Below are 12,470 nucleotides of genomic sequence, written 5' to 3'. Positions count from 1 at the left end.
CGCTTTTAAATAAGACATGATGGAACTTAAATTCACACACCAATGAGGTTGCATATTTAAGTTAATATATTGCACGACATACAAAAATATGACATTTAATACTGCTTGTTATGCCAGAAATATAAATAGAAAACATTGAAATTAAAAAAAGAAAAAAAAAGAAAAAACAAATGGGATTAATTCCTCCTGTCCAGTCAGCTATGTTGTGTTTCAAGTTCAACCAGTAAAGGCCATGTGTTGAGAAATCCAATTTATTTCTACGTAGAAAACATTTGGCACCAATTCCAAATGGACTGAACAGAACGAGGTGGGTGAGTGTTACTGTACTGGAGTAACAAGTGCGTGGGGTAGAGCTACACATCGCCTTATGACTACCTATGTTACAGTGTTTCCCTACCGTTATAAGTTACACTCACACTCAGTGCAGTATACATTATGCATACTATAATACAACCTCTGAGGGAGGACTGCGCACTCCGTCCAGACACACAGCCGATGCTGAGCAGCCTCAGGGCCGTGTCAGTTGACCTTATGCAGGCTGCTGGGGGTTAACGTTCATGTGCTGAGGGTGTCCCAACAGGCCAATCCTCTGCTTCTGCTTCCTCTGTTCTGTCATCTGAAGAGCACAGAAAAGACAGATAAAAAAAATCATTCCACCTGTACCTCTGCTGGCATCCTCTTTCGCCGAATACGCCGACGGCATCTCTGGTCGTTTGTCTTCACCGATTCGTTCTTTCATGTCACTTTACAGAAACTAACAAATGCTGCTCAAACTCTGCACACCGCTGACCTGAAATGCTTTTGAAATCCTGCCAAGCCTTGTCATCCACATTGCTACGTCTTCTGACGAAAGCAGCAGAATACAAACTACTAATTGTGAAACTCAGTCTAAAGAAATTTCAGAGATCAAGCAAAGCACATGAGTCATAACACAGGTGTTAACCTTTATACCAGTAGGAGCAAGAATGGCTTTTCTGCTAAGAATTAACTTTAGTTAATGTAAGGTGGTGATTTGCGCCTCAACACTGAAACACAACAATATTAAAAGTGAGAAGACAAAGTGGTCTTGTAATGAGTGTTCCAGGAGAAATAATTCTGCGTAGAGGGACATATCAGAGGAAAATATCGTAAAACCACATCAAGTGGAAAGTCTAACTGTAGAATACTGGCATTTTCTTCACACTATAATTTTCTAATTAAGCCAATTGTCTTTGGAAAGACAACACATAGAACGCTTGTGACACAATTGTCTGAATTTAAATTCACAAGCTGACATGTTTACATCCTGCTTTTTGAATGGTTTCTTGATAAAAGAAGTCAAAACAGGCCCGACAAATGTTGACTTTGGACAGAAATGTGACTGATGCTGTGCCCTTCGCATCTTTCAGCAACACAATAATCATTTCCCCATGTCTGGGTCAAAATGTCTCGGTTACATTCACTTCCTCACAGATAGTTCTCATTTCAAGGGTAAAGACATTTTTACAATTCTGTTTACTAGAAACAGTGGATTGCAGCAATTGCACAATTTAAATGGGGAATGTATTCTTACTCAACTTAGAAGCACTAAAGTGTAAGTATTTTAAATTTCTTTTAAAAATGATTCTCTCACAGAACAACTATCCCACTAACCAGTCTGATGACAGGCAATTCTTTTGAAGGAAATTGCTTTATGAATGATATTATAAAATATAACTTGTGCTCTTCTAAATATTGAGAAAGGCTTTTACATACATCAATAAATAGATAACAAATAAAAACTACAATCTTAGCCAACAAGTCAATGATGAAATCCAGAAGACTAAAGACTGATCGTTGCTCAATGATACAAATAAAATCAGGTTGCGAGCCTCATGAGCTGAGTTGTGAACTGTGACTCATCACCTTTTGCATTTAGTAAGTTCTGCATCTAAAAAGGGCAACAGGCGGCAAACAAACAAACCTCGAGCAAAGTCTGCCGTCCACCATCTTCAGAAAAACTCGTCTCTCACCTTTCATGTGCCCCCCCCCCCCCCCCCACAGTGAAGTTGGAGACATCAATAGCCAAAGTCTTTGTCTCGGTCAGCATTTCACTCAAGTTTAACCAACCTGTTCCTTGAGCTCGGTCAGCTGGCCTGACAGGTTGGACACCAGTTTCATGGTGGACTCCAGCTTCTCCTGCAGGTTTCTGATCTCATTCTGCTCCCCGTCTGCGTCGCTGCTGACCAAGGACATGGCCCGCATCCGTGGGAACCAATCCAAGTTGTGCTCCTGGTGAACAGAAGTCTGAACGGTTAGGACCGGTGCATCACCACATAATGAAACTGATGACACACGTTTCTTTGTGGTACTAATTGTTCATTCTAAATGGAATTTCCCCCCTAATTTTTTATCTTTCAGTGCAGTTGAAAATATGTACAACTGCCATGCCCTATTTGATTTGTGTTTTTCACCGTAGGGCCTGTTTTGTCTCTTTGGCTGTGTGCAGTGATTTGAAGCCTACTCTAAAAGCGGAATCAAATTATTCATTAGGGACTTTCCGTATTAAAATCACATGGGACATGAGCGCATTCTTGAAATAACTCCTAACAGGCAGTTCACTTATCGGTAATATGTTTCTGTCACGCCTCGTCTTGCCATACACACAACAAAACTGGCAAACGTAAAAAATCTGTAAACTGAGACGGAGAAACTTCCTCATTTGATGCCTCACATGCAGCGCCGAGATAAACACACTGCTCTTGAATGCTCGGGTGAGCCACAGGCAAGAGCTGTAATAAGCCGTTTCACCAAGCGCTGAAATCAAGTTCACTGGCCACAGGAGCTGGGACAGGGTGACTGGGTTGGTGTAACTGCAGCTGCTGCTGCTCTGTGTGGGATGGAGGGTTAAAATTTGTTTAACTTCAGAGCACACTTAGTTTCTGTACAATATCTCCCAGCATGAATGACACCTTAGAGACGTAATACTGACACACTGGTGTCAGCAGCAACCGAGAAACAAACGTCTGCCAGTGACTGCTATTTTCTTTGATACATTATTTGATTTAACTATTTTTTTTGACACATTTCTGACTGAAGGTTGAGGTGTTGAAGTTTGGCATACTGTGGGCACAAACTGTTTAAATATGGTTGATGGTGCAAACTGATGGGCAGTTTTACATAGTGGGAGGTGTGGAGTTATTCAAAAAGATTTAATTATTGGCTAGTTTTTATACATGATTAAAATAATGAATGGAAAGCTACAAAAACTATCTATTGAAGTTTTATCCTTAAGATTTTCATCATCATACCGTTTTTGATACCGTATATGGTCAACATTTTTTCAGCAATAGCCATTCTGTGTATTTACAGTAATTATGCCTGGTTTTCATTGTTCGTGGCGGAGTCCGCCACTCCTGCACTGAATGCCTTCACAAGAAGCGATGTATATATATGTAATCCATTGTTCCACTGAGATCAGCCTCCCTGTTTACTGTTCACTCTCCCAGTGCTATATCAGAGGTGTATGAAGTTACTGCCAAACCAACGTTTCTCCTTGCAGCTTCTTCACAGGCATTCAACTGGTGAAACACAGGGTGGCTTTTATTGTGACGCAGTCACAGGAAATGCAACGTATCTGTCACAGAGATTAGCGCTATCAAAAAGCTGCTCAACGAGTGTTTGCTGACCTCAGACCTATAGTATTAAACTGCACTTGCTGATACCACCAGTGCGTGTGGGTGTTGCCAAATCAACCAGAACTGAAATCTGAAATAAAACTAGTACTGATTAACAGATTTAACATTAAGTAGTGTTAAGGCTATGTATTATGATATGAAAAAATATACCTCATTGTAACTTTAATGCACTTCCCATGTATACATATGCAAAAGTGGCGGACTCATGAAACCCAGCAGCTACCTCAGGGGTTGTCGAGTTCAAACAGGGCTGAGGGCCACTCGGCTGCATTCTTTCATGCTTTCCATCTCCTCCGGCACTTGACCACCACATGCCATTGTTATTGTGCACTGTCTGATCCTGCTTCCAAATAAGCCAAAGTAATGGGAAGGCATTTATGTTTAATTCTTCACAACATAAACACGCATAGCCATCGGTCCTAACACAGCGTGAATGAAAAGGGAGGGATGCAGCGTAGCCGCCGAGGTCACTGGCTAGAAACAGCGCAGTGCCGGAGAACTGGCCTGGAAAAGTCCCTAGGTTTCAGTGGTTGATGTGGAGATGCAGGGGCGAGTGAGCTGGCCGTCAGAACCACAAACCAGCCCTGGGTCAGATGGCAGCCCAAGGGGAATCACACAACACTAAGATAATGAGCAGCACACACTCATTCTGAAAGGAAGAGACGACTGCTGTGAGCAAGTTCCACTTCCTGAATGCAAAGAGACAGAGGCTGTGTTTACCTAGTTCACCTGCCCCACCCCCCCTTACATTTTTTCTGTCACCAATGTTTCCCACACTCAGCTCTGCTCATACGCTGTAAAAAAGCATATAAACTAAATGGCAGAGGTCATTTCCCATTGTAGATACTGCCTGCCTGCCGGCCAAAGGCACATGTGTTATTGTTTGACGACTTTGTCACCAGCAGCCCGGCCCTCTTTCCATCCCCAGTGTTTACAAATGAAAGCACTTCCAGTAAACTGAGAAATGCAGCCACGACTTAAGACTCTACATCACGCTGGTTCAATGGAAATGACGGAAGTACATTTTTCATTATTAAAACCGCACAGCCATGACACAGAAACAGGATGCTGTGTGGTTAAAACAGCAACAGAAAACGTCACAGTCATGGCGCAAGCCACCTGACGAGCTGACAGCCCACTCAGTCGACAAATACGCAAATAAATGCCAAACAAATTCACACATCCAAACACACACCGGCAGATATGGTTTAAGCATATTTTGCTACTCAGTTTTCCATGCTTGTGGCTACAGATGTTTCTAACTCGGAGCTGGGGCAGCCTGCAGCGCTGAGTGCAACAAGAATGAGGGCAATGAGTGTGAGCCAAGCAGCATCTTTTTACACCTTAAATGTGACACTTCACTCAGAGCCCTCCACCATTGACGTCAGTCCCAGTCATTGTCAGAGTAGTCTGATTTCTACACCCCCTTCTGTCCTGTTGCTTCTTCCACGTTACTGCAGCATCAAATGAATCGAAACACAGTGGGAGAGAGGCAGTACAGATTGAAGAAATTGGGCCTACAAATCCTGTTTCTGATGCAAGTCATTAGTAAACACTGTGGGATAAATCTGTAATAAACTGCATAGTATGCAGCAGCAACATCTAATAGCAAAAAAGTTATAGTATAGGGGCATGTAACAAATAATTCATTTGAATACTTTGAATTATTTTAGCAGTGTTTTGATTTCTACATTTATTATGCATTGTGAACCTCTGTATGCTTTTATAGTCACTACTCAACACTGTGGTACAAAGAGTCTGGGTCAAATAACATGTAAATACATAAAGGTTCAATGAGTAGCATACAGCAAAGACTGGGGCTACATTTAACACTGTACATAAACTTCAAACGAGAGAAATAATGGAGAGGGTGTATGGCCTGCTAACACAAACAGTATGGATTGAGTTAGTCACAAATGCCACTGCTAATAACTAATTAGATTAGAAATATGTGTCTTAATAGACAGCGAGAACGCTATATAGAGCATTTTCATAAACACACAATATATGATTGTGATTTCTTTCTATTCTATTTATTTTTCAATTCTATTCTATTTAAAAATAAAACAAATAACTGCTGTTGCATGTCATCCCTCTCTCTCCCTCTCTGCATTTCTTGTCTGTGTATCTACTATCAATATCAAATAAAATCAAAAATAATCTTAAAAATATATATGTATACACATTAATTAACAAAAAAATAGTGCTGAAAAATGTATTCCTCTCATGCAACAGAACTCAACTTAAGGATGTAACATCATCTCCATGCATGATAAATGAATGTTTCATATGAGAGAAGCTCTGAACACTGCAGTCTTTGTAGACAACTCAGACAACAAGACACGGAGGCCCCACCGCATAAACACTTGCATGTGAAGCTGGGAGTTAATGTTAGGGATGACTGGGTCAGCTGAGGGGGTCACCGGGGTCTTTCGCACCATGCATGCCTTCTCTGCTCAGCCTGCCCCTTCAACCCGCTGGTCAGAACGCACCCTTGACAAACTAATTTTGACTCAGCTGGGAGTGCAAGGTTAATGGGAGAGACGATGAGGGGGGTTAAACCCCAACCCTAACCCAAATCAGGTGGTTCCTCACAAGACTGAGTGTAGCAGATGAAGGGCAAAAAGCCAGCCAAGTGGGCCAAATGGCATCTAATGAGAAACTGTGTCAGAAACTGACGGCAGCACAAGTGCGTCAGGAAAGCAACCACTTCAGAGGAAGGGGCTTTCCTTTGGCAGTTAAAAATGCTTTCTAATTGCTCACAGGCTATGAGTATGATGCAACAACAACAACAACAATAAATCAAACTATCTATTTTCTGGCTGGTTTTTAATTTTTCTAAACGGTACATTTCCACAGAGTTCGTCTGGTGGAATCAACTGTGACATAAAATGCCAGACTGAACGTGCGCTTGTGTACCTGATGTGTCGGCAAACACAAATACTTACTAGTTGAGATTTCAACATTTTTATGATAATGTCATCGCTGCTAGAAGTTGCATCATTTTTTGATTTAATTTAGATCTTTTTTTTTTTTTTATCAGGTTCAATTGCAGTAGTAATGTAATATAAATAATCAACATGGAAAAAATAACTAAATAAATAAAAGTATAAGAGAGATATCACAATATATAATATTTCATAGAATAAAAACATATTTAAAAATGTAAATCTTTTTATATCCTCACACTGCTGCTTAACAAAAATCATGATGCTACGTCCTGGTCTGCCTAAGTTTCTATCATGGGGTGATATGAAGGCTGAGACTGAGTGTGTGTGTGTGTGTGTGTGTGTGTGTGTGTGTATAACAAGGCATGGCTGCTTCAGGGGATTAACACATTTCATGCCAATGGCAGAGTCGGTCTGAAAGTTAATTCTCCATTCACAAAGCTGACTGATGTGATAATACTTTGGAAGGATTCAAGGCCACAGCGGCAGGGATTACATAATGCAGTCCTGGTAATCTGGGTCAGATGAGGTAAAAAAGAAAAATGCTGCCCATCGCCGGTGCAGAGAAACAAAGAGGGCTGCAGTAATCAACTCAGTCCAAACCCATATATAAACCTGACTGCTGGAGTCACAGTGCGTACAGTGTTGTTTAGGAGTGAAGGTTAACCTCAGTGAAGACCACAACGGTAGCTGATGCACGGCACTTCTGCATGCGTAGTATCTGAGGCGCATGAATTTGTTACCGGCAGTAACAAACAAGGTGGGGCAGAGCTGTGTTTTGACAGGAGGGGAGTTTGAAGAATTGAGGATTTGTTCACAATAAATGTATCTTATTTATTCCAAACATGGCCTCTCTCAGTTCACCTATAACAGGCCCTGCAGTGTAGATTTGAAGGTTTTTATTGTATGTAGGAGTTTTGAACAGTTAAAAAAAAAAGCAAAATGCATATGCATGACAGCATCCTTACCCTGATCATTTCGGCCACATAGCTCTCAGGGCCTGTGTACTCTGTCGAATCCTTGACCTTCACCAGGACGATGAAGAACAAGTAGTGCCACATGTTGTGCTCAACTTTGATGTGTTCTTCGAAGGTAACCGTCTTATTGTCAAACTTGTCTCGCTCCAAACCTAAAAAGGAAACACCCCAAATAAACACAGTGCTCTCACTACTTTGGAAGAGTGAAGAAATATACTGTTTCTGGCAACATAACATCATCACTCTTGTGACCTAAATGAGGATGACTGGAAAAAAACAAGAGGAAATGGGGTCACGAGGGAATGGGCAGACAAAACGTCAGAGATGAGATTTGCTAAAAATGTTTTCATTTGTTGTTTGTCACACCAAATCCTTGTAGTCCATATGTATTCTTGCATTGCATTTGCAAAAGAGCAATAAAAGAAGTAACAGTGACCTGAGCTGACAAGTGATTGTTCAGATGTAGTGCCGATAAGTGACTTTTTGGTGATGGATGAGGGCAGAGAGTGAGTGAGTGTACAGTCTAACATGGTCAAGACCCGAATGGCAACAGGAAGAAACACTCCTCCTCCACAGCAGCACCTGCCATGACTAACCATTCATTCTGGGAAGAGGAGGCGTTTCGTTGTTTATACTACCCAGAAAAACAGCCCCCATTTTTGCACAGAGCCCTGATGCGAGGCTGCAACATAGCAGTCGCACGCTCATAAAGGAGCTGGCTCAGAGCAGACCACTCGGCTGATTTCTCTTGATTTCGTCATCACCTGCAAACCTCAGCATTCACGCCTGATTATTTATACAGCAGTGCGTCAAGTATTGACTGCAGCTTTGACTCGTATGGAACTGCAAAGCATTTCGGCTTTATTCATTCTAAGAAGGCAGTACGACTACTCGAAAGCAATGATGGGAAAAAGACAGAAAAATGTGTCAAAGGTCATGAGTAACATTCCCCTAATGCTGATGAACCATGCATTTGTCTTTAACTGCTAAGTAGACAGAATGGATTTAAAAGGTAAAAAAAAAATGTGACTAAAACAGTAATTAAACTGTGTTTTTAATTTGCATGAAGCAACAGCAACATTGATGAAGCCTTACCGCAAATGAAACATGTTGTCTTCAGGATTTCCTCTTTTTTCTGCTTTTCGCTCCTCAGGTCAGCAAATGTATCGATGATGACACCAAAGATGAGGTTGAGGACAATAATGATGACCATGAAGAAGAAGAGCAGGTCATAGATCACCCTGGCAGCAAAAAGGGGCTCCTGTTGAAGCCAAACGGGAGAAAACGTGTAAGAATAGGCAACATCAGCTGGTGTCACAATTGGGCATGTCATTGTCACTGTGGGAATCCCCACCCCATTAAACTATTACTCTGTTATTCACAAATGTAGGTTTACAAGTGTGTGATGACAAATCACAAATGTCTGATTTGACTAAGGACCACTTCTAGTATTTATTTTCTCATTAAAATATAGGTGCAAAATGGATTTAGCTCATTTGCAGATATGCTAACAAGGCTGCTTGTGGACCAATGGCATTATATAAAAAGATGTTATTGTCATTTTAGGTGAGCAGAGGGACATCCACTAAGTAAATAATAAGTTGGTAATATTAGTAATGTATATTCAAGATTTCCGTTTACAAGCTCATATTTCATGGATATAGAAACTGATCTGTTAAGTCATTTTGAAAACTGAGAACAGAATCTTGACAACTATCGTAAATCTAACATCTGAGCTGTGAGATTTCAGGTTTTATCTAAAACTAGAGGGGGGAAGCTACATTGATGTACATGTGGAGCCCATTTATATCTAATTTTACGGCTGTCACTTGGAGTTACTCATAGTTGTACATGAGCCATGTTTATGTGTCAAACATAGGCTGACAGAACTGAAAACCGTACAGAGAATTCACATGAATGTTAGGCTAACTGAGGTTTATATAAGTGTGAATGAGTCATGCCCCCATTCTATGGACCAAGCTGCAGATCTAAAACATGCTAGTGTACAAGCTTGTCTTCATCCCAGATAAGTACCATTAATGCTTTTTCTGCCATGCTGGGAGTTATGAAAGTCCTCTATGCAACTTCTTTGACCTACCAGCAGAGCATATCTTCCTCTCACAGGGAGCCTCTTCAGACACACTTCTTACAAGCTGCGTCATCCTTTTGACATGGAATTAGCCTACCATTCTATTTTTTCACTTATTGGGTCAAATATGTTATGTACTTTTTGAAGTAAGAGTTAATTAAATAAAATCCTGGCCTCATTAAAACACAAATGCCCTTTTAAGATCTCAAATCACTTTTCTCCATCCACTTTAATTGAATTCAACTTAATTTAATCTTTGTGTGTGTGGTAAGGGATTTGACAATTTACTTATATTTATATTTTTTTTTTTACACTCTCTAACTCTCAATCTAAACTCCACTTTCTTCATTGTTGTTGCCTTCTTGTGCTTTGTACCTCTTTGGATGGCTTCCGCAGGACGTCCCCAACACCTCCTCCACTCCTGAGGCCGTGACTCAATACTGTGACAATGCACATGAGCAGGGAGTCACATGTTCGCTCCTTGTCCTCGATCACCACCGCCGATGGCTGCACGGCAAGGGAAGCTACGGAGATACACAAATACTGTCAGATAGTCATTTCCTGTGTAGGCATAATGCAAAAGGTTTGTGTGCTCTGTCAGCTGCATTGCTACTACCAGTCAACAAGGCCTTTAAACCGAATTCCATTAAGAAGAGAAGCCACTAAGATGACAGCTACTAAAAATAGAAAACCTACAACTGACACTATATAGTCATTTGAAGGTGTTTCATACTCTATTATTGGTTTATTGAACCCCTTCAGGAGTCTTTGAGGACATAACAAGACTGGGAATTTCCTCAACTATCCCCACGAAAACAAGTCACCAGACTACCATCATTAGCCAGCCTTGTGGTGATGGATAGGGAAGCCTAGACGAGGTCAGGCCCCAGGCAGTTGGAGGATTCGACATGGTTGGCTGATCAATTTTAAGGCGGCGCACATGTTCATCTTTGATTGGAGGCTTTTCTCCATCAAGGTCAGTAGGTTTGCAAGAACTCTGTGTTGGTGGTAAGAAACTCTGCGCCATCACTAGTGGACCCATCGACCTGCTTGTACCTGATGGTAATTAATCCTTGACCTTTCAACCCTGGGCCCCTACAACAGGTCTTAGGCTCCGTCCCTTGATAGTCTAAAACCCCAGCTCCCTGAAAGCCCCCACTTGGCCCAACCAGGTTTAATCCCATGACCACCCTGCCGACCAGCTTTACGGCTCAGTGGGACGAATCTCCTCTGACTGAGTCAGACGTCTGAAAGGACATAAAGACCTTAACATACTCACACATACAAGCTTGCACTTACACAGACAGACAGACACAGTTACACATAAACTCTTGGGCATCTCTTCAGAGACATGCACAAACATGTGGATTCACACACACACACACACACACACACACACACGCATACACACACGCATACACACAAAGTTACCTTTCACTTCTGTCAACCTACCATCCATCACGGCCTCTGCCGAGCAGTTCTCCCCATTTTCTTTCTGGCACACTCCACCAGAGAAGAACTCTCCCACCATGCTGGCTCCATGCTCTATTCAGTTGGGAACACAAAACATTATGCAACTGTATAATTTGTCTTACAATTTGTACTTTTTCGCAATGCATATTCATGGTGACATCCTTTTATATACACAGACTGTCGGTGATGCTAAAATCAAGGTAATAGTCATTCACTGGACACACATTTCGTATTCCTTAGCTTCACTTTGACAACATGTATGTTCACAGACATCCAGTGTGTGTGTGTGTGTTTGTGCAGCACAAAACATTTCATATTTCAGTCTCTTGACTGTCTTGGTCAGGGTGGGCAAGTCATTTATGTTCTTCCTGCTAAGGGAATGAGAACGTATTTCGTACGTACCTAGTGTTTTGTTGGGTATCCTGTCGACAGCCAAAATGAAGTCGTCTTTGAAGAAGATGTAGCCCACAATGGAGAAGAGGTAGACAAGGATAAGAGCCAGCACGGCTGTCAGAACAATGGAGCGGCCATTGCGGGTCACACTCTTTATGACGTTCAGCAAAGTCTCCTCTCGGTAAACCAGATCAAAGAGCTGGAAAGAGGAAGGATTCGGAGATGTGTGTACAGTATATGTGTGGAAAATGTACAAGAAAAAGAGAGAACTGTGTGTGGAAATGAGAGCATGTGGGCTAAAGGCCACAGTGGACAAAGGACACGTTTTGTTTGGATCTCCGCCTCAATTTAAATCTCCTTGCCAACATCTCATGGTTAAATGATGTTGGTAGAGAATATCTGCAACTGCATGATCAAACGGCATCTAAATCCCATTTTTCTCTCTCATGTTTCTCTGTGTTACAGTACAAATTAACAATGAGAAATTGTACACTCCTGTCTTTATTTCTATTCACGACAAGTTGGATATTCTTATTAGTGTGCCACTCCACTAAGGTGTCTGTGTCCATGTGTGTAAATGTGGTTAAGATTATGTGTGTGCTGACATACTAGCAGGCTGTAAAAGAAGACATGCACAAAGACCCCCAGGCTGCAGATAATCAGGTAGAGCAGGTGGTACAGGAACTCCACATCCATGATCATGGCTATGTAGCCGCGTGTGAAGGTTCCGCGGTTCCCAACGAAGCTCGTCAGGAAGATGACCTTATTACATAACTGAAGAACAATGGACACCACAGAGACAACATGTAGAGACAGCAGCATGTCACAGGAGTGCACAGAATGTTCAAAACTGAGACAGGAAGGCTTACAAAGCAGTATTAGTATCTTTGGGTAGATTTTCAAATGCTCATTGTTCAGACCACTAAAAATAAAG

The 12,470-nt window shown here is 41.6% G+C and overlaps 1 protein-coding gene across 1 annotated transcript in view; it reads right to left on the bottom strand.

The window, feature by feature from the left end:
• Positions 1-481: 481 nt before the first annotated feature.
• Positions 482-12,470, bottom strand: part of itpr1b (inositol 1,4,5-trisphosphate receptor, type 1b) — a 79,159-nt gene continuing 67,170 nt past the window's right edge. The window contains exons 53-60 of the mRNA XM_070903080.1: positions 12,146-12,310; positions 11,546-11,735; positions 11,133-11,215; positions 10,046-10,177; positions 8,677-8,842; positions 7,573-7,733; positions 2,089-2,250; positions 482-616 (exon numbers count right to left, since the gene is read on the bottom strand). Coding sequence (XP_070759181.1) covers positions 530-616; positions 2,089-2,250; positions 7,573-7,733; positions 8,677-8,842; positions 10,046-10,177; positions 11,133-11,215; positions 11,546-11,735; positions 12,146-12,310 — 1,146 coding nt within the window. The 3' untranslated portion in view covers positions 482-529. The remainder of the gene's footprint in view (positions 617-2,088; positions 2,251-7,572; positions 7,734-8,676; positions 8,843-10,045; positions 10,178-11,132; positions 11,216-11,545; positions 11,736-12,145; positions 12,311-12,470) is intronic.

This window comes from Enoplosus armatus, chromosome 3 (assembly GCF_043641665.1).
Source record: "Enoplosus armatus isolate fEnoArm2 chromosome 3, fEnoArm2.hap1, whole genome shotgun sequence".
Classification (NCBI taxonomy): Eukaryota; Metazoa; Chordata; class Actinopteri; order Centrarchiformes; family Enoplosidae; genus Enoplosus; species Enoplosus armatus.
This window is presented reverse-complemented; position numbering and strand designations above follow the sequence as displayed.